Source organism: Asterias rubens, chromosome 4 (genome assembly GCF_902459465.1).
Source record: "Asterias rubens chromosome 4, eAstRub1.3, whole genome shotgun sequence".
NCBI classification, from domain to species: Eukaryota; Metazoa; Echinodermata; class Asteroidea; order Forcipulatida; family Asteriidae; genus Asterias; species Asterias rubens.
This window is the reverse complement of record NC_047065.1, coordinates 17,526,763-17,552,554: the sequence shown is the minus strand read 5'-3', so window position 1 is coordinate 17,552,554 and position 25,792 is coordinate 17,526,763. Positions and strand designations below refer to the sequence as shown.

The 25,792-nt window shown below is 37.2% G+C and overlaps 3 protein-coding genes across 4 annotated transcripts in view; 2 read left to right on the top strand and 1 right to left on the bottom strand.

Annotated features, from left to right (window-relative positions):
• The window catches only part of LOC117289338 (copine-3-like), a 58,426-nt gene extending 50,571 nt beyond the window's left edge, over positions 1-7,855 (bottom strand). The window contains exon 1 of the mRNA XM_033770420.1: positions 7,430-7,855. The gene's annotated coding sequence lies outside the window, so the exon portion shown is untranslated. The remainder of the gene's footprint in view (positions 1-7,429) is intronic.
• A 239-nt stretch (positions 7,856-8,094) lies between these two features.
• On the top strand, positions 8,095-20,068 carry LOC117289340 (mRNA cap guanine-N7 methyltransferase-like). The gene is made up of 9 exons (XM_033770421.1): positions 8,095-8,369; positions 12,502-12,587; positions 13,037-13,301; positions 13,598-13,710; positions 14,078-14,259; positions 14,484-14,648; positions 17,169-17,286; positions 18,031-18,129; positions 18,944-20,068. Exons 1-9 carry the CDS (start codon positions 8,333-8,335, stop codon positions 19,046-19,048), a joined length of 1,170 nt encoding a protein of 389 aa, XP_033626312.1. The 5' UTR covers positions 8,095-8,332; the 3' UTR covers positions 19,049-20,068.
• Positions 20,069-21,647: 1,579 nt separating this feature from the next.
• Positions 21,648-25,236, top strand: LOC117289341. Of its 2 annotated transcripts, none has more exons than XM_033770422.1 (2): positions 21,648-22,247; positions 24,271-25,236. In XM_033770422.1, the coding sequence occupies exons 1-2, from the start codon at positions 21,921-21,923 to the stop codon at positions 24,853-24,855; spliced, it is 912 nt and encodes a 303-aa protein (XP_033626313.1). In that variant the 5' UTR covers positions 21,648-21,920; the 3' UTR covers positions 24,856-25,236. The 2 variants fall into 2 exon arrangements, with proteins under 2 accessions (XP_033626313.1, XP_033626315.1); XM_033770424.1 differs by lacking the exon at positions 24,271-25,236 and adding an exon at positions 23,393-23,475.
• The last annotated feature ends 556 nt before the right edge of the window (positions 25,237-25,792 follow it).

The window sequence follows — 25,792 nt, the reverse complement described above, 5'->3', positions numbered from 1 at the left end:
ATGAATGGTCAAGGAGTAAGATTAAATTCCCTCTTCACTTCATATCTATAAATATCGATGCACATTGTATCAGGCAATAGACAACACTATGCAGGTCTAGAGGCAGGTGCTAAGTATACAGAAATATATCAACCACTTTTATGCTCCTGAAGGCAATCGTATTATAACACACTTCATGTTCTTAATCAGAATGATCTGCTTTTGAACAGTCGTATTATAACACACTTCATCTTCTTAATCAGAATGATCTGCTTTTGAACAATCGTATTATAACATACTTCATGTTCTTATTCAGAATGATCTGCTTTTGAACAATCGTATTATAAAACACTTCATCTTCTTAATCAGAATGATCTGCTTTTGAACAATGGTATTATAACACACTTCATATTCTTAATCAGAATGATCTGCTTTTGAACAATCGTATATAACACACTTCATGTTCTTAATCAGTATGATCTGCTTTTGAACAATCGTATTATAACACACTTCATGTTCTTAATCAGAATGATCTGCTTTTGAACAATCGTATTATAAAACACTTCATGTTCTTAATCAGTATGATCTGCTTTTGAACAATCGTATTATAACACACTTCATGTTTTTAATCAGAATGATCTGCTTTTGAACATCGTATATAACACACTTCATGTTCTTAATCAGTATGATCTGCTTTTGAACAATCGTATTATAACACACTTCATGTTCTTTAATCAGAATGATCTGCTTTTGAACAATCGTATTATAACACACTTCATGTTCTTAATCAGAATGATCTGCTTTTGAACAATCGTATTATAACACACTTCATCTTCGTAATCAGAATGATCTGCTTTCGAACAATCGTATTATAACACACTTCATGTTCTTAATCAGAATGATCTGCTTTTGAACAATCGTATTATAACAAACTTCAAGTTCTTGCTCAGAATGATCTGCTTTTGAACAATCATATTATAACACACTTTATGTTCTTAATCAGAATGATCTGCCTTTGAACAATCGTATTATAACACACTTCGTGATCTTAATCAGAATGATCTGCTTTTGAACAATCGTATTATAACACACTTCATGATCTTAATCAGAATGATCTGCTTTTGAACAATCGTATTATAACACACTTTGTGTTCTTGCTCAGAATGATCTGCTTTGAACAATCGTATTATAACACACTTCGTGTTCTTAATCAGAATGATCTGCTTTTGACCAATCGTATTATAACACACTTCATGTTCTTAATCAGAATGATCTGCTTTTGAATAATAAAAAATATATTTTTATGATTATTTCCTTTGTAAAATTCATGCATCAGAATTATAAAAAAAAACATGCATGGCATGGGTGGATCAAGGGCAATGGCTTTATTTGCATTAAAACATTATTATTATTATTATTTTTTTGCAAGCATGTTTTGGGAACTGTGTGCAAGCAAGCAAGCTCAGAAACCAGCACTTGGTGAAATATGTACACCAGCTATACATCAACTGTTGAAATATAACGCCTAAGTCTTCATTAGATTTTATAGAACAACCAGCCACAGTGCTGGTTGCATTAAACACAGTTTAAAAGCAGGTCAATACATAAATGGGCTTTGACATTCAATTACAAGCAGAAGTTTAGATCAAATTGGTATCATCATGTGCAAAAGTTTGAGCAGGGTCACGACCCATGATGTAAAAAGTGCTGTAACATGATTGTTCTTGACATTTGAATTTTTGAAATTGGCAACTTCTGGGTTGAATTCTTTTGTATAGCTCTATGGTTGAAATTGAAGTCAGAATCAAATTGGGTCACACTCTTTGTAGCATTTCCTGAGATTCAAATAGGCTTTTCCGAGGATGTCAAGAGATTATAAAAATCCATTGTGTGGTTCATGAGTTATGATTTTGATACGTAACTTTGATTTAATGTAACTCAGCACCTGATGATGTCATCATGACATCACTGCAATGGTTTCATCTCCAAATGAATATCTAACTCTGTAAAGTTTATATGAGTTTGGGAGAAATAATGTTTTTGTTAATTACAAAAACAAGGTGTTCGTGAAAGATGTCAATAAAAACTTCAACTTCTGGTTTGAACTGGAACAGAAGTCGAAGATAAATGAGGAATACTCTGTGTAGCGTTTGTTAAGTATTTTAAGACCTTACCAATTAAGTATAAATTATGAGGTTAAGGAGCTATGACCTTTTCAAATTATTCAACGTAAACTTCCGGTTTGAGCCAATAGTGTGCACACGTTATTTTAGAATGGGTCTATGAAGCGATCATTCAGTGTGCAAAACCTGTTATTTTAAAACGGGCAGATAACGTTATTAAAACAAATACTGCTTTGTTTTTTTACATGTTACTTTTTTGAGAAAACCTTTTACTGTCTAGCACTATTTTATCCAGTGTGTGAAATAAATGACTCTCACCAAATGGCTAACCCAAAACTGGATTGATTTTTACTTAATTTTCATTTTCTTTTGTTTGCTGGTGGGTTGTAAATATGCATAAAAGGCTCTCGAAATTTATAGTTATTCAAAATAATTGTATGCATAAAATTTACTTGGTAACGAGCAATGGAGAGCTGTTCATAGCATGAAACATTGTGAGAAACAGCTCCCTCTGAAATAACGTAGTCATGGGGAAAGAAGCAAGATCTCACAAATTTGTGCAACAAGGGTGTTGTTTTTTTCCTTTAATCTCTTGTAACTTCGATGTCCAATTGAGTCAAAATATTTACAGTTTTGTTATTTTATGCATTTGTTGGGGTATAATGAGAATACTGGTCTTTGACATTTACCAGAAACAAAACAATGGTCAAAACATGGTCAGCAAAACATTTGTTGTTGCTATGTTTGTGCTACATTTTCAAAAATCTCCAATTTATGTATGCACTTGTACATATTTGCAGAATCCTTTTTAATCAAGAAATTGCCACCACCTTGGACTATGGCTATGAGTACTAGGTTATGTTATTGCCATCCTTGCCCTTATCTGATAAACACACATATTTGATTATCTGGAACACTCCCTTATCCATGACACAGCACATAGTAGGATGTTTTTTCCATAATACATGTTACATGATTAGGGAATTGTTATTATGATTATTATTCAAACATAAATTTGAACTCTTTCAGTAGATTTTACTCAGTCAGATGGACCAATCATCTCAAGAGAACACTACGTTTAATTAGGGTACTTTTGACACGGTGACACGGTTCTAACAATGTTGGGTCTCTTTATTCAAGAGTTTTATGGACAAGAAGAGACAAGAAGAACAAACTGGTTATCTAAACATGTTAGCATACAATATGTAGACTTTACAGATGCAAATAAAGAAAATAAGAAATACAGGACTTCATAAAATCAATTATTGAAACAACAGGAATGGATCACAAGAGCAGCTTAGATTTCCTTCAAAATTGCCATACATCAATTCTCAAATTTAACTACTCATCTAATTGCCAGTACACTGATTGTCCATAACAGGATCAGTCCCTTACCTACAGGAATGGTTGACCCCACTGTGTAAAAGGGAATACAGACATCTAAGAGCACACATATGGCATGATAACAAGAGAAATTCTCAAGACTAACAAGCTTTGTATACCAATTGTGTTCATTAACGTAATTGTATAGTAGGCCCTGGTACTCTGAAATTTTAATCAACACAAATGTAAACCATAAATAGCAAACTGTGTGTACTTTTCAAATGCACAAAACCTCTTAATGGAATTGGTGACAGTTAATTACTTTTGAAACAAACTACCATTCATGCCATTAGGGCCTAATTAAAGTCAGTCTTTCACAGTTATCAAGGCTAGTGTAGCCTTTGATTATTAACTGTTGAATGACAATATGACCATCAATTGGAAAGAATTTACAATGAAACTATCAAGGATGCCTACAGAATACCAGAAGACTCGGGCTGTTAGACCAGTTGAGTAGACATTGTATGACAAAGGTACAAGCTCACAATGTGCTTAGCTTACAATGTCTTCTTAAAATACAACTAGAGATTTTGAATTAATAACAAAAACAAACAATTAGTCTCCATGTTCAACTAAAGTAGGCCCTCTTCATTAATATTCTAAAATCAAATGTGAAAAAAATGTTGCCCTATCCGCAAAAATTATTTTTTCAACAAGTAGCTTCAAAATCAAACTTATGGATGAGTATTAACATATTGTATAATAGTTTATTACTGATTCCTAATTTTTTCTTTTCTTTTTTATCAGGTTTCTTAATTTAAATTTGGGGGGGGGGTGGAAAAAATTGATGTAAACAAAAGAATAATGAAATACACTGCTGCTAGCATTAATTAGAGAATTTAACAGTGCCAGGACCTGGTCTTCACCGCATGGTAATGACCGGGTTGGTGGGCGGAGATGTTTATGGACCTAGCAGGAGGCGAGGTCTGTAAACAGCCGGAGGAAAGGGCCATTACCACGCAGTGAAGGCCGGGTCCTCACACTGTTATTCCCATTAATAAATACCTTTTTAACAAAATAGGCCCTAAACAGCTAAAATTTACAACTTTTCTCTTGGAGATACTTCCAGATATGTACAGGGGCTATATATTTTAGCTTTCGATGCCTCCCCTCTCTTTCGTGCGTTAATCACATTACCGATACATTACCGGTACTGCTACTTTGAGACCAGTGACTTTGTAAAGTATGGTCTGTTAAGCACCCTCACTGGGGTCAATTTAGGCAAATGATTGGACAATAGCTCTGCTTCGTGCGTCAGTGCAGCATGTTGCATTATGAAAGGGGTTTGATACATTTTCAGCGCGTTTGCACATGTGCATAAAGTGAATGAAACCATGAACTAAGATGAATTACGATACAGCGAAAAGGGCAAACTAGTTGCACACAATGTATGCTAGTTTAGGGGCCATTTATGCTAGTTTCCAGAGCCGGTCCTCTAGGCCTATCACCCCTTAATAGTATCCCCACGTGATCGGGTTTTGACCAATCAGAGTCTGGAAACTGTCCAAAGTAGTTATTAATGTGCCATACAGTAGCTGATGGCTCAGAGGTGGCAAGAAGCTTAATGGTGACCTTTTCGTTAGGAGACTTCCATAGTCTTTTGTTGAGAGTCATCCAATGCTAAGTTGCCCATTTTGTTTTGTACCACCCAGATTTAAGTGTGTCTGGCATGCTGACATTACTGGGATTGGATACCCTGCATGACAGATCTCCTTTGACATTTTGAACTCAACTACAAAATTCTGCATGATCAATATTAGGCCTCCTCCAAATGTCATCCCGACACAACCAGGCCAATCATAGCCTCACCTATAGGTAACCATTCACAAGCATAGCCCTTACCCAATGAGCTGTTTGGATCAGTAACTGGCTCCCAGCAGGTGAGGTCACTGCAAACAATCAATCCAAGGGTTCCGAGAGAAGCATGGCCAGGAGATGAACCATCTTATAAGCAACCTATGTACATTGTCAGCACTATAGGCTATACAATTGCAACCCATCCTCTCTAGGACAAGCACCATTTACCAATGATGAAAGATGCAAGAATGAGGCATCTAATTATTTAAAATCTAATTAAATGTGTTGTCTGTCCTAAAAATGAATCAATCACAAATTTAAAAATTAGTCCACACACACAGTACTAGTAGAGGCAAATGTATTGCCTCGTTGCCCCTGGAAACTGCACTTAGAGCCCCCCCCCCCCCCCCCCCCCCGGCCACACAAAGATGATTGTTTTTGCCCTTGCCCTTCTAAGTTTGAATAAGAAGTTTTAGAACGAAGTAAGTAAGACCTAATTCTAGTAGTCTCTCACTGTACATAAAAAGGGAACCCCACCCCACCCCCAAAAAAAAAAGAAGTAAAAAAAAGAAAACAAAAAAACACACAGAAAAGGGAAAGATGACATCGTATGTTTTGCTAGTATCTGAGTGGGCGATGAACTGGTGGTATGAACTCCACCATAAAATGTCTGTTGACTGCTGAGCGATGAGCGATCCCCCAAAAAACAAGAAAAAAAACCAAGAACACAGTGATCAAATCGATTGGGCAGTATGTTTAACCAAGGGTCTGTTAAAGGAATACAGTTAATAAAATAGGGTTTTAAAACAATCAAAAGGTTTCTAAAACCATTTCCTTGCATTTAAGCTAAAACCATAGAGCAAGGAGCTAAAAAACTAACTCAAGACAGGCAATAAATAGTAAAAATTCATTTTATCAACTAAATGATCAAATGCCTTATACTCAGCATAAGGCTGGGTGGTGCATGTTGTTGTGCATAAATGGTGCGGTGACCGGTGGCCAGTCTATGTGAGTTAAGCAATGCTGAGCATTAACAGGTCATGTGACTGGTTGGGTGGCCTCTGAGGGCTATTCGCATGGATACATGGGATCCACCAGTGTGGGTTGTTAACAAATCAGCAAGCAGCTGTGGTCAGTATCGGGTTTTTGATTGGGTAAGGGCATTGGCCAATCATAGGTTTAGATTTCAACTTCTAACCAATGGGGTTACATTATCTAAGGGGGTTATTTGGAGGGAAAAGGGTTAAACATCACTTTTGTCACAGTTTTTGTTGGGGATGCAACAAAAAAAATTCCCACCACCTCCCCTTTGCTCCGCCAGTTTGGCATGGAATTTTTTGGCTGAAAAATGACAGGAATATCAGTGATGAGGGGGAAAATAGGCTGTCGGGGAAAGTTACTTGTCATTCTAATCATAAACCAAATATTATAATATTCATTATTAATAGTGCCTTTCAGTTCCCAAAGGCTATTTTACATTTCCCCTCGGGCGTTCCAACTTGGGGAATTAGAATTATGCCATGGGTACAATACAGTAGGTAATTCATCAATTGGCATTTTATTAGTAAATAGCGCCTTTCGTTTTCGTTAGGGCTAGTTTATCCCCTCGGGCGTTCCAACGTGGGGAAACTTTTAATTGTTAACTTTGTATAGCTAATAGGGGTGTAATCTGTACCAACTTACATGTAGATTAATAATAAGTCAAGTTTATCCCCTCAGGCGTTCCACTTTGGGGGAATTTAGGGTATTATATATTTGAATTGTTTGGATTGGTATTTTTAGGCAATGTGCGTTATGTGTGTGTTGTTTTCTGTGGAGGTCATGTAATGTTCAGTCTAATATGGTCATGTGACCTATCGAGGTATGTTTTGTTAATGGGATATGGAAAATTAAATCCTTATTGGAAGGACATGGTTTGTCCTTTGGATGGACACAATTTAGGGTGGTTGGATGGGCGAAGGCGTCCATTTTGTGAAAAGTTGTATTTTATGTATGTCAATGTGCAGCTCCTTGCCAAATAATATGTTTTATGACAATCTTTTCGACTGGCAATAAACCCAGCTTTAAGCTGTGACCGAAATCTCAGTAATGGTGTCTGTAACAAATTGTGTCGGAGTATAACTGTTAGTTAGTAATAAAATACTTACCTTTCTGGACTACGAAGAATGTCCCTCCTGGCTGTAAATTACAATGTAATCAACGCTGAGTCTCAAATCACTGATCAATCTTCCAGGAAGAATAAATGGCTTTAAAACAAAAGTCAAATTTCATCAAAACACCGGAACGGAAGTGTGTCTCTCTTTCTACTCCGACTCTAGCTAGTGCCTACGTGACAGGCACTGGGTAGGCCTATACTATTACTAGTCTAGGAAATGGTGAGTTTCTTGCTGACCAACTCCTTCCAGTTCCAGCTCAGTCAGTCAGTCAGCTGTTGTCAACGACCACCCTTCTTGCACTAACCAGTATGTCAACAACTATTATGCTCGCTCACCCCGCAGCAAACTAGTAGTAGGGCAGTGTTTAGTACAAATTTCCCGGGAGTACTGCTGACAATGCTGATGAACGGGTGTGTGTGTGTACCCACACTGTTTACTGCTGCTGGCCTGTGCATGCTCATCACACACACACGCACATGCTGCTACACACCGGGCGCTAATACAAGCCTAAAATGGTCATTTTTACGCGTTCATGTGGGCTCGTTTGTAGCCCAAATTGAGAATGCGCTACAAAAGATATCATTTTACGCAAACATCACTTTGTTTTAAGTCTGTAGAATTGGTGCTTTATTCAAGTTTTAAGTTATTTTATTCCGAAACGACACCCGGACACTGTTTCATTTTTTTTATTTTTTATTTTTTTATATTCTTATATCGTGGATCGATTGGTGGTGGAAACGTGAGCAACTGTTATTTTTATAGAGGGCGCTGTTTGAATAATTGCAACAATGGCTGCATGACATACATGTGGATGTGTGTGAACAACAAGAAGGAGTCCCTTTTGGTTTTTGTCTGAATTGTTCGTAATTTTGAGAATTAGTGACCATATTGAAAATGGCAGACGTTGCTGTTACAGAGGATGCAGTTGCAGGTGACAATCAAAATCACTCTGAAGTTACATTATTGTTGTTAATTTATTTATTAATATTTTATTATATTTATCAGAAATTGTTACATTATGAATGGTTGAATTAACAATTTCTTCACAGTCCACAGGCTAGTAATACTTCTTTGAATCAGATAAGTTCGAGAATGACTGTATCCTACCTGGGATGATCTGATATTTGTTTGGGTGGAATGATCTAGTGTAGTATTACATGGGATTGCTGGGTTGAGGTATACACGTACGTAGGTCTGGATTGACTGCAATATGTGTACTGTAGTTCGGTTCTGGATTTTGTAGAGGAGGGTGAGGCTGGCTGCCTGGCTGCCTGGCATCGCCTTTCTAAGGCGGGTGTCCCATTCCAAGGTGTTCAACATGGCCGACACGCTTTCAGTGCAGTGGTACAGCTGTAGAACGAACCTGGCAGCACGTCGTTGAGTGGCTTCAATTTTGGTTATGTCTTTCTGGTATGGATTCCAGACAGGGCTGCAGTATTCCAGGTGAGGTCTAACGAGTGACGTATTTTGATGGAGCAGTTCCTAAGATTGCGGTGAACAAGGCCCAGCATTCTGTTGGCACGAGTTGTGATTTTGTTGATGTGTTTCTGCCATGACATATGTGGAGAAGGTGAGGCCCAGATACGGGTGGTCGGTGACTGTAGCAAGGTTTCTTCCGCCAAGGTGGTAATTAGCGATGTAAGGGTTGCGGCGCAGAGTAAATCGCATTACGTAGCACTTGTCGAGGTTGAACTTCATCTGCCAGGATTTGGACCATTGATGTAATTGGTCAAGATCTTCTTGGAGTTTAATACTGTCACTGGCGTTGGAGACGGAGCAGTACATAAGGCAATCATCTGCAAAGAGGCGCAGGTTGGAAGTAATACCATCAGACAAGTCATTGATGAAGGTCAAAAACAACAGGGGGGCCAAGTACAGTACCCCTTGGAACACCAGACTCAACTAGTACCCAATCTGATGCTTGGCCATCCACGACTACACGCTGACTACGGTTGGTAAGAAAGTGATCCATCCATTGCAGTAATATAAAGAACCTCTGATCCCGTAGTGGTGTAACTTGAGCAGTAACCGCTGATGAGGAACACAGTCAAAGGCTTTGGAAAAATCTAAAATCACTGCGTCGACTTGCTCGCGGTTGTCTAGTACCTTGGAGAGGTCATGTGCAGTTATGAGGAGCTGTGACTCACAAGAGCGTCCTGGGCGGAACCCGTGTTGGACATCAACAAGGACTTTATTGGTCCCATCGTGCTACTAAAGATGACATGCTCAGCTAGCTTGCTACAGATGGAGGTGATGGATACTGGTCTGTAGTTAGATGGGTTACTTGTGTCGCCCTTCTTATAGATGGGAGAAATATTAGCCAATCGCCAGTCGGATGGAACAGTGCCTAAGGAATCAGACTGCTGGAAGATGAAGGTCAGAACAGGAGCAATTTCTGTGGCATATGTCTTCAGGATCCAGGCTGGGATGGAGTCTGGCCCAGTAGCTTTCCTGATGTTCAAGGTTTGAAGGAGCTTTAACACGCCATTACTGGTAACTGTGATGTCCTTCATACATGGGCAGTTAGATGGTCCTATATCAGGAATACTAGTAGTGTCTTCAGATGTGAACACTAAGCTTGGGCGATATCGATTTATTTTATTCACGATATATCGCCGACAATATATCGCGATATTCGATATAATCGCGATTAATTAAATTTGACATCATCAGTCTTCAAACTCCAAGTGAAAGTTGTAGAAGAGACAGTCATAGCATAAGAGAGGTGTTCTAATGACCTATTCTTCTGGTTTTATTCCAAACCTATGGGGTGCGAGCTAGCAAATACATCGCGATATTTAATCGATATCGCCATATATCGCGATTATCGCGATATATCGATATTTCGATTAAAACCAAATCCATCCGATATCGAAATCGTTTCCAAATTAATATCGCGATATTCGATAATATCGTGATATCGCCCAAGCTTAGTAAACACAGAGCGAAACTGATCGTTGAATGAGTTGGCTTTTCCTCTATTGTCAAAGATGATTTTGGAATTTGATTTCAAGGATGATATTCCTGAGGACTCCTGCTGCTTCGAATGGATGAATTTCCAAAATGATTAGCAAGATTTGTCGTCCCTGTCCTTGAACATACCATTTTGAAAGGACCAATAGTTGTGACAAAGTTTTTTGCTGAGTGTTTTTTGATAGTCTCTGTATGCTTTCCAGTCGCGACTCGACTTGCCAGATGGAAATTGGTTATAGAGCCTCTGCTTCTTCTTTGACATCCTTCTAGTTTCCCTAGTTACCCAGGGTTTTGCGTTCCCATTTGAACGAGTCATCTTGGTTTGGTTGGAATGTTCCAGCGTTCCACTCAGCTGGCCGCGACCAGCATAATCTGAATCCCCACTGATCGAATTCCGCCAGGGCACCCCATACATATTGTAAAACACAATATAATAATAATAAGGAAAATTTAGTTTGCGCATGTATCCACCTATCAACATAAGGAAGAGGGAACGTCGGGAAAACAAAAGAAATAAACTACTGAAAAGCTGTTTGAAACAAATGAAATATCAATTTGTCTTTAAAAGTGTCCACGGTGCCACTATCCCGAATGTGTTTTGGCAACTGATTCCACAGGAATGGTCCAGCGTGCGCAAAGGACTTGTCCCCCCAGTTAATGCGCGTTTTGGGCACAGCAAGTAAGCCGGAATCCAAAGAACGGAGACGCCTGGAGGGAACATAGCACTGAATGAGACTGATATTATATTCAGGGGCGGAACCGTGGACACAATGAAAGACAAACAACAAAATTTTAAATATGATACAAGATTCAATTGGCAGCCAATGCAAGGAATGAAGGACTGGGCTGATGTGGTCTTTATATCTAGTGAGTGTTATGAGACGAGCTTCAGAATTTGGAAGTCTCTGTAACCGTGTGAGTTGATTTGAGGCGATTGAAAGAAATGTACATTACCAAAGTCTAGCCTCGATGAAATAAAGGTATGAACAATCTTTTCAGTTGCTGAACGGGTTAAATATTTACGAATGGATCCCAAATTACGTAAGTAATACCGAGCAGATTTTCAAACAGGAGATATATGGGCAGACATTACCATAGTAGAATAAAAAATGACTCGGGACAAACTTGTGCGCAAAGTGCGTTTTGCACTCTGCCAAATTGTCTGCTGAATCTGCTGGGAGAGCAAAAGCGTGCGCAATCTACAAATTTGCGCTATGTTTGTACGGAAGCTGAAGTTGATGATTCTGATAAACTGCGTGCAATCTGAAGATTGTGCAAACTTTGTAGATTGCTATTTTTGTATACACGTGCGCAATATGGCAATGAATTGCGTGAGAAAATGGTTGCGGCGCATGTGAGCGTGAGATAGACCCCTAATACGTGAGTCTCACGCCTAATGCGTGAGTCTCACGCCTAATGCGTGAGACTTGGTAGGTCTGACATGTTCATGTGTACGTACGCTGTACACGATAAATACGGTCCTACTACTTGCTGTCAACTCGCCGACTTGCCGTCAATTCGCCGTCAACTCATTTTTGTGCCGTCAACTCATTAAATTAACAGAACAAATTTTATAAATGGGGCATGGAAATGTTAAGTCTGGGCTAAACTTCATATTTCTCATGGTTTTGGGTAAAATTTCATTGACACCTTTCATTGACTGTGTGTTGATAAAAAAATAATACCAATCATTGACATCTTGGGCCAAGACTAATCCATGACGGTTTTGCTGCTTTGAGATAATTTTTTTACAAGAAAAAACACCTCAATTTTTATTCCGAAATGTAACCTAAAACTTACGTGTATTCTCTTTTAGCTAATACTTTACAGTTCTATGCTTCTTTTGTAGATTTTAAATGTATATTGGAGGAGTTGACGGCGAGTTGACGGCAAGTAGTAGGACCCGATAAATATGCATGCCTTGTGTTATGAATGGGGTGCACTGGCGGAACTCAGTGGGGACTCGGATTATGCTGGTTGTACATGCTGGTTTTGAAAATTGTATACTTTTCAAAATAAATAAAAAAGTTACCCCAAAAGTTACTAAAGTTTATTGATCTCTTTGAATTTTTGATTTGTTTTTCCTCCAGATAATCCCATCCAAAAGAGTGATACTACTAGCGTGACTAGTACTACTGTTATTACAAAGACGTTACCTCACAAAGACACTCACCAGGTACCTTACCTACAAATTACTAGAGTAACAGTGCCAATACGCTGGACTCTTAGGGCTATCAGAGTTATTTTGAACTATGTACATTTTCAAGAACCAGAGCTCTGAGATGTGGAAATTAATAATAGCTCCATAAATAGAAATATTTGGTTGTTTTTGGTTTTATTCTTTGAAATGTGTTGGTTTCTTGCATGTGCCAGTTTCCTTTAAATTGCTATATTATTGTGTATGCATTCACCCATGATACAAGTGTATAAGCACCAAAAAAACACAATTTAAACTATTTCAGACACACTTCAGTTCAAAGGTGTTCTTTGAAAGTCAGATGACTTCAACTATGTCATAAATGTACAGTATCAATTTAAAGTATTTTCTGAGCTACACATTATGCCCTAGTTTAACTGTATGCAAGTAACGTATTGAACATTTCATTTGTCATTTTGTTTTTTAAGCTTACAGACAGTATTGCTGATAGCGTTGTTGCAAAACACTACAATGACCGCAAGGATGTAGGCCTCCAGGAGAGGACACAAAGTAGAATTTTCTTCTTGAGGAACTTTAACAATTGGACAAAGAGTGTGTGTATTGCCGATGCCATACAACGCCTTAGGAACAGTGACCCAAATGCTAGATTGACAGTGCTCGATCTCTGCTGTGGCAAAGGTGGTGATTTGCTCAAATGGAAGAAGGGAAGAATCTCTAAACTTGTTTGTTCAGGTAAAGTATTTGTACTTGGAGCACTTCAGGCTCTTATAATGCACGGTCAATGTACAATGTACCGTCAAAAACATTTTGTAAACAAACTTATTATACTTGAGTAAAGGGCTTTTTAAAATAAATCAAACGAAAATATTTGAACTACATGTACTCTTATTTTTTTATATTTTTTTTTCAATACATTTTTTACAGTTTGTTGTGATATATTTGTCTATGAAACTTTATGAACTTAGATTGTATCAATTAAAAGGGTTTGACATGGTCAAGAAGATTAATTTGGTTTGTATTAATTACAGATATAGCAACAGTTTCTCTTCAGCAATGTGAAGAGAGATATAATGAGTTAGGAAACCGATCTGGTGACCAGACTTCATTTACTGCTGAGTTCATCCCAGCTGACCTGTCCAAGGTTTGTCTAATTTATTTGTCTGCTCTCTGTCGTGAGTGAAGAGAATGAGAACAACCTGAATTCAAGTTGTTCATTTCATTTGATTGTAAAATTCTTTCTGATGCATAGGAGTGTGATCTGATGAGATTATAAATGTAGAAATGGTTGTAGTTTGGAGCTGCTATGTCTAGTGCTCTGCTCATTGATGAGTTTAAGTCTGTTCATCGGTGTATGTCAGGGTTAGTTAGGGTTAGGCTTCACAATGTGTGGAGTGTTGTTGGCCACACATGCTACTGCTGATGTGGACACTGATGTCTTGTGGCACAGTGTTGTGTTTGTAGCTATGTATGGTCGCTTATGTAAAATTTTGAATCTGTTTTATCCAAAGGAACTCCTGAGTGAGAAATACAAAGACCCCCAAATCACCTTTGATCTTGCCAGTTGTCAGTTTTCCTACCATTACTCATTTGAGAGCTATGCACAGGCAGATGTGATGCTACGAAATGCATGCGGGAATCTTCGACCTGGTGGTTACTTCATTGGAACTGTGCCAAATGGCTGTGAGCTTGTGTAAGTGTCATTCCTTTATAATCTCCTTTATCATGTTGCCTTCAAAGCACAATTATCAACTTTAGTTTCTCGTAGACAACAACCCTAGCATTTTAACATTATACCCAGTAGTACTCAACTTTATTTAGTTTATATAATTTGTTCGGCATTCATCAAACATTGCTAGAATGTTCAAGTGTTATTTATTAACTTAATTCTATTTCATTTTTTCCCCTGAATTCCAGACGAAGATTACGGGCGTCTGGTGGGACTAGTTTTGGCAATGATGTTTACAACGTAACTTTTCACAGCAAAGATGACTTTCCCCTGTTTGGATGTAGGTATGACTTTCATCTTGAAGGTGTGGTGGACTGTCCAGAATTTCTTGTGTACTTCCCAGTACTTGAAGAGTAAGTTTTGATTTACACATACATTGTTTATTCTATCAATTGTTGTTTGTTTCACATTGTTTTGTTTGTCTGAGTTGGTCTATCAATTGTTGTCTGTTTCACATTGTTTTGTTTTGTCTGAGTTGGTCTATCAATTGTTGTTTGTTTCACATTGTTTTGTTTGTCTGAGTTGGTCTATCAATTGTTGTCTGTTTCACATTGTTTTGTTTTGTCTGAGTTGGTCTATCAATTGTTGTTTGTTTCACATTGTTTTGTTTTTCTGAGTTGGTCTATCAATTGTTGTCTGTTTCACATTGTTTTGTTTTGTCTGAGTTGGTCTATCAATTGTTGTCTGTTTCACATTGTTTTGTTTGTCTGAGTTGGTCTATCAATTGTTGTTTGTTTCACATTGTTTTGTTTTGCCTGAGTTGGTTCATGATTTATGGTTTATTGGCGAGCTGCAGAGCAGTGCGATCCTTTATAATACCAATTTCCGTCCGGCGTTCGTCCGTCCGTCCGTCCGTCCGTCCGTTCGTTCGTTCGTTCGTCCGTCTGTCCAGACGTCGGCGTTAAATTTTTTGGAAATGTTAAAGTTTTTGGTTTTTAAAGTTTAAGTCTTTGAGTTGAGTTGTTTTGGTATGAACAAGCCCAAGTGAGATTGTTATATACAATTGCCAGTCATTTTTTTGCAATTTTCAGATATGTTTTCAAATAATGTTGAAGGTTTTGGAATAAAACAAATGTTAAAGTTTTTTGATATAAAACAAATGTTAAAGTTTTTGGAATAACAAATATGTTAAAGTTTGTTTTTACAGGCTCAAACATGGACATCTGGATTTAAAATACACAAACTCAAATTAAAAGCTTTAAGTTTTGAAATAAAACCAAAATCAAACTCTCTGTCACTGGTTCCAGTTGAATGAGCTGAAACAATGAAACACATAAATGATCATAACTCTTGATTGCAATGATGTACTGACTTGAAATTTAAGTCAAACATTGCTTCTTACAAGTAGATTCATATGAAAAGATAACACTAAAAGACTTAATCACTGGTTTCAGATGAATGATCTAAAACAATGAAACATTTTCATAGACATAACTCCTTATTTAAATGATGAACTGACTTCAAACTATTGATTTTTACATACATTTAGATTCATAAGAAAAGAGAAACCTCTCTTTATGCATCACTGGTTACAGTTGAATGAGCTGAAACAGTGAAAACCTTGAATGGTCATAACTCCTGATTGCAATGATGTTCTGACTTGAAACTAGTCAAATATTGCTTCTTACAGTTAGATTTATATGAAGAGATTAAACTTAAAGAATTAATCACTGGTTTCAGTTGAATGAGCTAAAATAATGAACAAATTGAATAGGCATAACTCCTTATTTCCTGACTTGGAACCTAAATCAAACATTACTTTTTGAAGATGCATATGAAACGATAAAACTCAAAGAGTGCATCACTGAAGAGTGCAAAACGATAATCAAATATTGCTGCTTACATGTATATAATATGAAAAGATAAAACTCAAAGATCACTGGTTCCAGTTGAATGAGCTAAAGCAATGAAAATCTTAAATGTCATAACTTCATACTTGTCAATGTCCCCACCCCTTGACCATCAGTTGATCAAATGATTGGTTTTCTGTCAGTCATTGGTTCTATCTGGTGATCAGCAGCTTGCCATGGCAGCTTCGCTGTTCTAGTTTATTTTAAAATGTCATCGCAGCATACTGCTGAATTGCGACATAACTCATAAAAGTTACAAATATTACAAAAGTTATTAAAAGCTGTTTAAAATAGCTAAAACTGTGAAAGTTCACAGAGCACAAAATGCCATGATGATGCAGCCTCTGGGCATCCTCATTTTATGCTTTTATATGCTGTTTGAGTTGCTTTCATTGCTGTCCATGTCTGAGTTGCTGTCATTGTTGTCCATGTCTGAGTTGCTGTCATTGTTGTCCATGTCTGAGTTGCTGTCATTGTTGTCCATTTCTGAGTTGCTGTCATTGTTGGCCATAGTTGCTGTCATTGTTGTCCATGTCTGAGTTGCTGTCATTGTCCATGTCTGAGTTACTGTCATTGTTGTTCATGTCAAAGTTTCTGTCACTGTTGTCCATGTCTGAGTTGCTGTCATTGTTGTCCATGTCTATGTTCCTGTCATTGTTGTCCATGTCTGAGTTGCTGTCATTGTTGTCCATGTCTATGTTCCTGTCATTGTTGTCCATGTCTGAGTTGCTGTCATTGTCCATGTCTGAGTTGCTGTCATTGTTGTCCATGTCTAAGTTGCTGTCATTGTTGTCCGTATCTGTGTTGCTGTTATTGTTGTTGTCCATGTCTGAGTTATTATTATTAGTATTATTATTATTATTATTATTATTAAGCATTTAGGTACGCTATTCATGGTTATCACAGCGTTTACAAAGAGCAATATATTAAACATTATACAAACAAACAACAATACATTACGTACATCGTAATTTTACTGCTCTTTTTATTACAAATATCTCTTGTTTTAACTTTTCATTGCAGAATGGCTAGAAAGTACCAGATGAAGCGTGTGTACTACGAGTCATTCTCTGATTTCTTCAACAAGAAGGCATATCACCCAGAAAACAAGCAACTTCTTTCCAAAATGAAATCCTTGGAGGTTGTACCTAATAGACTCGTGGACTAGTCATTAAATGTTTATCGTTATCGCAGTATATGGTCTAACATTATACTGCTCTTGCGATATTGCTTGCTCCAGAATGCTACCCCAGTGATTGACTAGTATAACCTGAATTTTGTACAAGTTCATTTATAAGTAATAATAATATAATAATAATAATAATATTGAAGTCTTATATAGCGCACGTATCTACCAAACAAGGTACTCAAGGCGCTGAGTATATGCAAACTTTCAGAAAGACAGGTAATTGCAATGATGAATTCTGAGACCCAATTATTTAGCACCTTATAAGGGTTTACAAGGTGCTACGGCGCATTAAGCAGCCACAACCCGGAACACCGGGGCGAACCCCTTCTCTTTTCGATAAGTGCACTGGGTTCTTTTACATGCGTTACGCAACACATGGGACCAACGGCTTTACGTCCCATCCGAAGGACGAAGCAATGGTTAAGTGTCTTGCTCAAGGACAGAGTGTCACGGCTGGGGATTCGAACCCACACTCTGCTGATCAGAAACACCAGAGTTGAGAATACCTGGATGTGTCCAATTTAGTTGAGGGTGGTAATATCTTCAAATACTGTAAACATACTGAATTTTAGACTAGATAGCATCCATAAATGAGTTTGGTGTTGTTAACTGCTTTAGTAACTGAATATTTACTTAGCATCAACATTTGTTATCTATATCCTTGCCTCATGTAAACTTTCTTGTTTAAAATTTCAGCCATTTCCTGCAGATCGAGATGCTACTCCGAGCAGTTCTACAGAGGGCGATTATGACCACGCTAAGGAGCATCTCAAACAAGACAGGCGTCTTAAATTGGTAATAAATTAGAATAATTTTGTATGATTTTGTTTTTAGAAGAAAATGTTAACAATTAAGAGATAAGCCTTGTCAGAAGTCATCCACCAGTTTATTGTGGGCGCCAACTAAAAGGCAGTGGACACTATTGGTAATTACTCAAAATAATTTAAATAAAACATAAAACCTTTCTCGGTAACGAGTAATGGGGAGAGGTTGATAGTATAAAACATTTTGAGAAACAGCTCCCTCTGAAGGAACGTAGTTTTCGAGAAAGAAGTAATTTTCCACGAATTTGATTTTGAGACCTCAGATTTAGAGTTTGAGGTATCGAAATCAAGCATCTGAAAGCACACAGCTTCGTGTGACTAGGGTGTTTTTTCTTTTTCATTATTATCTCACAACTTCAACAACCGATTAAGCTCAAATTTTCACAGGTTTGTTATTTGATGCATATGTTGAGATACCACAACTGTGAAGGCTAGTCTTTGACAATTACCAATAGTGTCCAGTGTCTTTAAAGCAATAACATTGCACATAAAAGAAGTGTTTTTCACAGGTTTGCAATGAATGTTTGCTTACTACTAAAATGCATTATTGACTAGCTCAAGGCTAGCACATGAATTCGGGGATGTGTCTTTAATTGAAAATGTTGACTGTTCACACAGAATTCTATGTTAATCATATCCAAGAAATTTGGCCCCAATCTCCAGTTATATATCCAGCTAAAATCTCATTATAATTACATATATAATTAATAAATCTAGTATGGAGTTTGCATATATTTGTATTTTTTTTCGTTTAACAATATTTTTCATCTTGCCTTTGTCTGTAGGGGACACTGTCCAAGTCTGAGTGGGAAGCAACAAGTTTGTATTCAGTGTTTGCTTTTGTTAAAGAGATTCCAGATCTACCCCAGTCTTCTCCTAATTCATTATGACAATAACACTGTTAGTCATTTTTGTATATTTATATGAATATGATTTTATAAAACCTAATATCAAAGTTGCCCAAGTGTGGTGTTTTGGTGGTAGCCGACTTACATGTGCAACCTGCAGGCAACCTATGAATGGAAAAGTAGTCAATGTGTCAAAAATGTTTGTCAATTATGTGAAATAATATTGAAGCATAAGCTTGGTTTGATTTCTGAAACAAAAGACTTAAAGTTTAGGTTTATAAGCAGAAAACTAAAAAACTTCAATTTACAGTTTTACAAATATTAGAGTAATAAAAGTCTGTCAGTAATTGAAAAAGGAAATTTGAATAATGTTAACTAAAACATGGTTTGTCATTCAAGAAATAAATAAAGCAGATTGATTTGTGTAAGGATAGTAATAACCCAAATGTTTTTTCTGTTATGGTTGTTCAATCAGCTGTATTATTAAGTATTGCTAATATTTTGACAGGGTAAGTCTGGTAAATGAGAACTGTTTAAAACAAAACAAAATATTTAATAATAAGTTAAACAGGCCATTCCAAAATGAATGCTACAGTAAAGAACGAATGGGTGCAAAATAAAACAAAATACATGTACATGTTATCAAGTAGGAAAAAAACAATTCTTTTCATTTTTAAAAACCAGAGGAAGACAAATTTAAATCTCTCTGTAAAACTAAAGAGGTCGTTGGTGTTAACCAATAATTTAATTTAATATTCCATTTTTGTTTTGTGTTTCAATAACATGTGATTTGGTAAAAATGTTGAACACCGAATTTGTAAATTAGTCAAAGTTAAGTTCATGTGTGGCAGTTTTGGGTTGGTTTCATAGGGAAATAATGATGCAAAGTAATTTTGAAGTTGGTTTTGTATTATCTTTTCCCTTCTTCTACTTCTTCTATGTATGTTGCCTCAAGCCTCCTTTAAAAAAAAACAAAGGAACATGTAAGAACTTGCTAATATATTGAGTAATTTGGATTTTGTTCATGACTGAATAAAATAATGTGTGATGATGTAAACTAAAGTACTCTTTAGGGAAAAAAATGTTGCTTGATTTATTTGCTTTATGTATAAACATGTAATAAAATGATAAATAAGAAACTCTACTCGTACATGTAGGCCTGTACGTTGTCATTCTGGATTCTTCGGCTGTCCTGTTCATATTAAAGTGTTGATGATTGTCAAAGGAGTAGTTTAAATCTTTCTTTGATTGCTAAAATATGTCATCATTCCAGAAATACATGTCAGAAACACCGGGTTGTGTGGGCATCACATCCGGATAAGGTTAAAACCAAATGACATTCTTCTCTCGATGCAAATTCAGCATAATTAATTGTAAAAAAACAATATTGTATAGACGATGTGACCTGTGACATAACATGTTTACAAAAGAGCCACAAAGCCTGGACTTCTGCAGGCACGATTTGTAGGCCTACACAGCTCAATGGAAGAAAACATAAAATCTTATATTTTGTGGAGATTGCACTGTCTAATTCTTATCAACTTTTGATTTGATGAAAGGGGCACATCTCAACTTGTCCAGCTTTTATTAAAGTTTTACTTTCACAACTTGTGGAACTTGTTTTATGTGGAAGTTATGACACAAAATGTAAACTTTCCTATAGGACCAGTAGTATCTTGCCTGCCAGAATACTCAAAGACGAGCTGTCAGTCAGGTAACCAGGTTTTAAAGTTTGAAGAAATGGTTTTAAAGTTTGATTAATTGTGCCGAAATGTTAAAAGCCCATTGCAAATTATCTTAAAGGCAGTGGACACTATTGGTAATTACTCAAAATATGTATTAGCATAACACCTTACTTGGTAACGAGTAATGGTGAAAGGTTTATAGTATAAAACGGCTCCAGTATAAAACGGCTCCCTTTGAAATAATGTAGTTTTCGAGAAAGAGGTTATTTTTCACGAATTTGATTTCGAGACCTCAGATTTAGAATTTGAGGTCTCGAAATCAAAAGCATCTGAAAGCACAACTTCGTGTGACAGGGTGTTTTTTCTTCCATTATTATCTCGCAACTTCGACGACCAATTGAGCTCAAATTTTCACTGGTTTGTTATTTTTTGCATATGTTGAGATACACCAAGTGAGAAGACTAGTTTTAGACAATTACCAATAGTGTCCACTGTCTTTAATTGCTTGACAAAAATACAATTATTTTGAAGACCTCCTTGTATCATAATCACAGAGGAAAAGTAACAATTCCTGAAACCCGACGGCGGCGGCTTGCCTAATTTGCTGCTCAACTCGGTAGCCTCGGACCTAGAATTTCTTTTTGCAAAAGCGCAATAAAATCTTAAAGTAAACGGGAGGCTTTTTTAGGGGCAACGTAGCCCGAGTTAAAATAAAGGTTTATACACACCCACGTGACGCCCCCCCATCAATAGGAATAGCGAAACTGTCTGAGGTATTTATGAATGTCGTTTTCACCATGAAATATATAATCAAGTTAGGCCAAGACAATGTATAGTTTGTCTAAATGTTTAATAAATGGCTCTATGATCTTGGACATGAATTTAGAAAAAGCAAAAAGTTACACAAAATGACGTACATGTAGCCTATAAAGTTGTTATGTCCACCGAGTCCAAATTTAGTTTCATTCGTTGGGATAGCATCAATGATGGGAGTGTGCCCCCCGTTCAATGCAAAGTGTTGGTTATGGTTCAAGGGAGCCACGCCTAGAATTGATGTAAACTCACCGAAGCATTAAAGCATTCGGACATATAAAGCTACGGTAGTGACCAGTGAGTTCTTTCAGGTCGTTCACTGCTGGTTACCCATATTGTTCGTGTTTTCCTTATATGAAGTTCCAGTTTTTCTCGCTGTTTGTATTTTTTCTCATTATACATTTTAGGCATGCCAAATGATGTGTGTTTCAGCTGCAGAATGCCTGGCCACTGGGCCCGGGAGTGTCCCTACGCAACAGGCCCCCCACTGTCACACCGAGTCCGATCCCGAGCTCAGACGGCTCTTCCCCTTGGATACAACACTTTCCACTCCAGAGGTGTGTCGGTTCCATGGCAAGCTCCCGCCTTTCATCGAACAGGGTACAACTTCCTACCAGCAATTGCGGGAACCACGCCCACAGGCTCATTCAAGCCCGCAGAGTCAATTGCAGCGCCATCAACGTCAGGCTCAAGCGTCTCTTAAGGTGGCAAGCCTGTCACATAAGTTTGCTGACGTGTTGGAGGTACGATGTGATTATCAGGATAGCAGTATTAAGAATTTAATTTCTGATAAAGTCAATGTGAAAGGCAGGTTACGAGCTCACTCACAATTTTGGTTTCATATAGGGGCATCATCCATGGTTTTGTCTGTTATCAATGAGGGTTACCGCATTCCTTTCATTACATCACCACCATCCATGTTTTTCAAAAATAACAAGTCGGCAATTAAGGAAGATTCCTTTGTGACGGAGACAATTTCAGAGTTATTAAGCTCTGGTAGAATAGAAGAAAAATTAAACCCTTCATTTGTTGTCAATCCCCTTTCTGTTGCATATCAGGCATCTGGTAAAAGAAGGTTGATTTTGGATTTGATTAACGTAAATGAGTATGTCCCAAAGATGCATTTTAAATTAGATGACTGGAAAGTAGGTCTTCAATTTCTTTCAAAGAATGCTTACTTGTTTTCATTTGATTTGAAATCAGGGTATCACCACATTGATATCTCTTCCGACTATCAGAAATACTTGGGTTTTTCTTGGATCATAAACAATGTTCGCAGATATTTCGAGTTTACTGTTCTTCCATTTGGGTTGTCTTCCGCACCATTATTATTCACCAAGATGATGAAACCACTCGTGACCCACTGGAGATCGTGTGGCATTCTCATTGCCCTGTACTTAGATGATGGTTTTGTGGTGGTACCTGCTTCATGTGATAATAACACAAATGATTTTCACATTGCAAGTAAAATCTCCCAACATGTAAAAGTTGATTTGATAAGATCTGGTTTAGTTTATAACATGGACAAATCTTGCTGGAATCCTGTTAACCAAATTGTTTGGCTTGGCATGCATTGGGACTCCGTAGAGGGCACTTTGCGAGTTTCCCAGAGGCGCGTTGATAAAATTCTGCGCACTATCAATGAGTTGACTTCTGCAGACGTTGTCACAATTCGCAAGCTACATTCTTTTGTAGGCCAGATCATATCTCTGGGCCCTGTTGTTGGTAATTTAACTAGACTATCCACTAGGAACTGCCAAGTGAAAATATCACAGGCTCATCATGAAGACGATATTATCAAACTTGATAATTTGTGCTTGTCAGAAATTGAAATTTGGAAGAGTAATGCTTCAAAAAGAAATGCGCGTTATCTATTTGTTTCCACCAGAGTGAACAAGATAGTATGTGGGGATGCAAGTGCAGTGGGATCTGGTGCTATATTATGTAATGATATCCATACAGCTCACAAAAATTGGACTGTAGTTGAGGCAAAAAGAAGTTCCACTTGGCGAGAATTGGATACAATACTATTTGCAATTTCATCATTCCTGCCAATAGTATCCAATTCACAACTCAAAATCTTCACAGATAGTCAGTCAGCAGCTCGTATAGTGGAAGTAGGAAGCATGAAGGTGGATTTACATAGTTTGGCAATTGATATTTTCAATATTTGTATTAATAACAATGTGCGTCTAGAAGTAGAATGGATACCAAGAACCATGAATGACAAAGCAGACTTTGTCAGTAGATTGATCGATTTAGATGATTGGATGATTTCAGACAAATTCTTCAGCATAATCAATGATACATGGGGTCCTTTCTCAGTTGACTGTTTTGCAAGTTATTATAATGCTAAAGTGTCCCGCTTCTTTTCCAGATTTTGGAATCCAAATACAGCCGGCGTAGATGCCTTAGCACAGGATTGGTCAAAAGAGAATTGTTTGTTAGTGCCCCCTGTACTTTTGATCCCTAGTGTTCTAAGACATTTGTACTCATGTAAAGGCAGAGGAGCCCTTGTTTTCCCCTGGTGGCCCTCCTCCCCCTTTTGGCCTTTGTTATGGTCTTGTTACAGAACATGGATTACGGGAATGATAACTCTTGAAGGTTCAGACATCTTAGAGTTGGGGAATAACAAGAATTCTTATTTGGGCTCAGATACGTTTACTAGTCCAGTATGTGCCATATACATTGATTGTACTGAGATTTGATTAAGTTACATGAGTTGATTATTTATTCTTAATTAATTTTCTCTTAATTGCTGTATAGGTCATTCGCAGTCAAGATTTTTGGTCAAGCTTTCCCAACAGTATAGACGCATTCAAGGAACAAATTTTTCAGGATATTTTGTTAGCCAAAGCAGAGAGTACTCTAAACAGTTATCTTTATAAATGCAGAGATTTTTTCGCTTGGTTGGTTGCTCACAAAATTCCTCTCCGATTCCCAGTTCAAGACACTGTTGTTGCTGCTTTTATCATCGATAAGAGTAATTTGTCGCAATCTGAAAGTTCAATAATTACGATTTCCGCTGCAATTAAATGGCTTCATTCTCTCCTGAATATCGAGTCAAACCCAGTAGACTCTCCACTACTGAAACAGATTGTAATCAGCCAAAGAAAATCACTGCATAAACCCCCAGAGCAGAAGGAACCTTTAACAATTGAACATGTGAGATCTATAGCTGATAAATTCGCTAATCAAGAAAGTAGTCTCATACAATTAAGGACGGCTTGTTATGTGACGTTAATGTTTTCTCTTCTGTTCAGACACGATGAGATGGCACAACTAAAAGCATGCCACATCACTGAATTAGAAAAATCAAGCCGGGTTGAGAATTTTTATTCCCCGTTCTAAAACGGACATTTTTAGAGATGGCAACACTACTTTTTTGTCGTGCACACAGAATACTTACTGTCCAGTAACAATGTTACGTAGATATATGCATCAATGTGATATACAATGTGGCGAAGATGTGTATGTATTTACAGCCTTATCATTTCATTCGAGCACAAAATCTTACAAACCGGTAAAGCACAAACCTCTTAGTTATACCAGATGCAGGGAAATCTTTTTAGATGCAATGAAACAAATTGGCATAGAGCGTCCGCAGTCTTTTGGTTTACATAGCATGCGTTCTGGAGGCGCTACTCATTTGGCCAATAAGGGTATATCGGAAGAGTTAATCATGCAGCATGGTAGGTGGAAAACCCAACAAGCCAAAAACAGGTACATCAAGCGGGATATAGAAACTCGCTTGGCCTTATCGAGGTCTCTGTGCGAAAAGTAAAGGAGTTAGAATTGATTGGTCAAAAAAAAAAAAAAAAAAAAAAAAAAAAAAAAAAAAAATCAAAATGTTCGGTGAAGAGAAATGGACTGAGGACAAAGTTCAGTAGAGCCTCAAGGGCCAAAGTTTCATGAATGGAACTTGAGAGAGGTGAATTCTTTGTTATTAATGAGTTTTTTGGCCGGACAGATAATCCGAAGAGCCGTAAGGGCTAAAATTCCTCGGTGGAATTATTGGTGATATTGAATTATGTAATTTCTTTTCAAATAGATTTTCAATTGAAATGTATCATGAAAAATTATGGATTATTAGTTTCATATTTAATGAGTTGTCAAAACAGTATTTTGCTTATAATTTAATCTGAATGTTTTTAAAGAAATAATATTATTGTTATAAATTACTCCAGGGTAATCGGCATCTGAATCCTGGCCCTTATCCAAAGTTGTCATTAAAATAATTCAGAAATTGAATCATTTTGTCGTATAGTGTAATCATTGAGGCTGTTCT

What these genes read in the sequence shown, in the direction of transcription:
- LOC117289340 (XM_033770421.1), top strand. Translation starts at nt 8,333, where the DNA reads ATGGCAGACGTTGCTGTTACAGAGGATGCAGTTGCAG. An exon ending in CTCACAAAGACACTCACCAG is followed by an intron (nt 12,588 to 13,036) that starts GTACCTTACCTA and finishes TTGTTTTTTAAG; the next exon opens with CTTACAGACAGTATTGCTGA. An exon ending in TCCCAGCTGACCTGTCCAAG is followed by an intron (nt 13,711 to 14,077) that starts GTTTGTCTAATT and finishes TTTTATCCAAAG; the next exon opens with GAACTCCTGAGTGAGAAATA.
- LOC117289341 (XM_033770422.1), top strand. Translation starts at nt 21,921, where the DNA reads ATGATGTGTGTTTCAGCTGCAGAATGCCTGGCCACTGGGCCCGGGAGT. An exon ending in AGTTTGCTGACGTGTTGGAG is followed by an intron (nt 22,248 to 24,270) that starts GTACGATGTGAT and finishes ATTGCTGTATAG; the next exon opens with GTCATTCGCAGTCAAGATTT.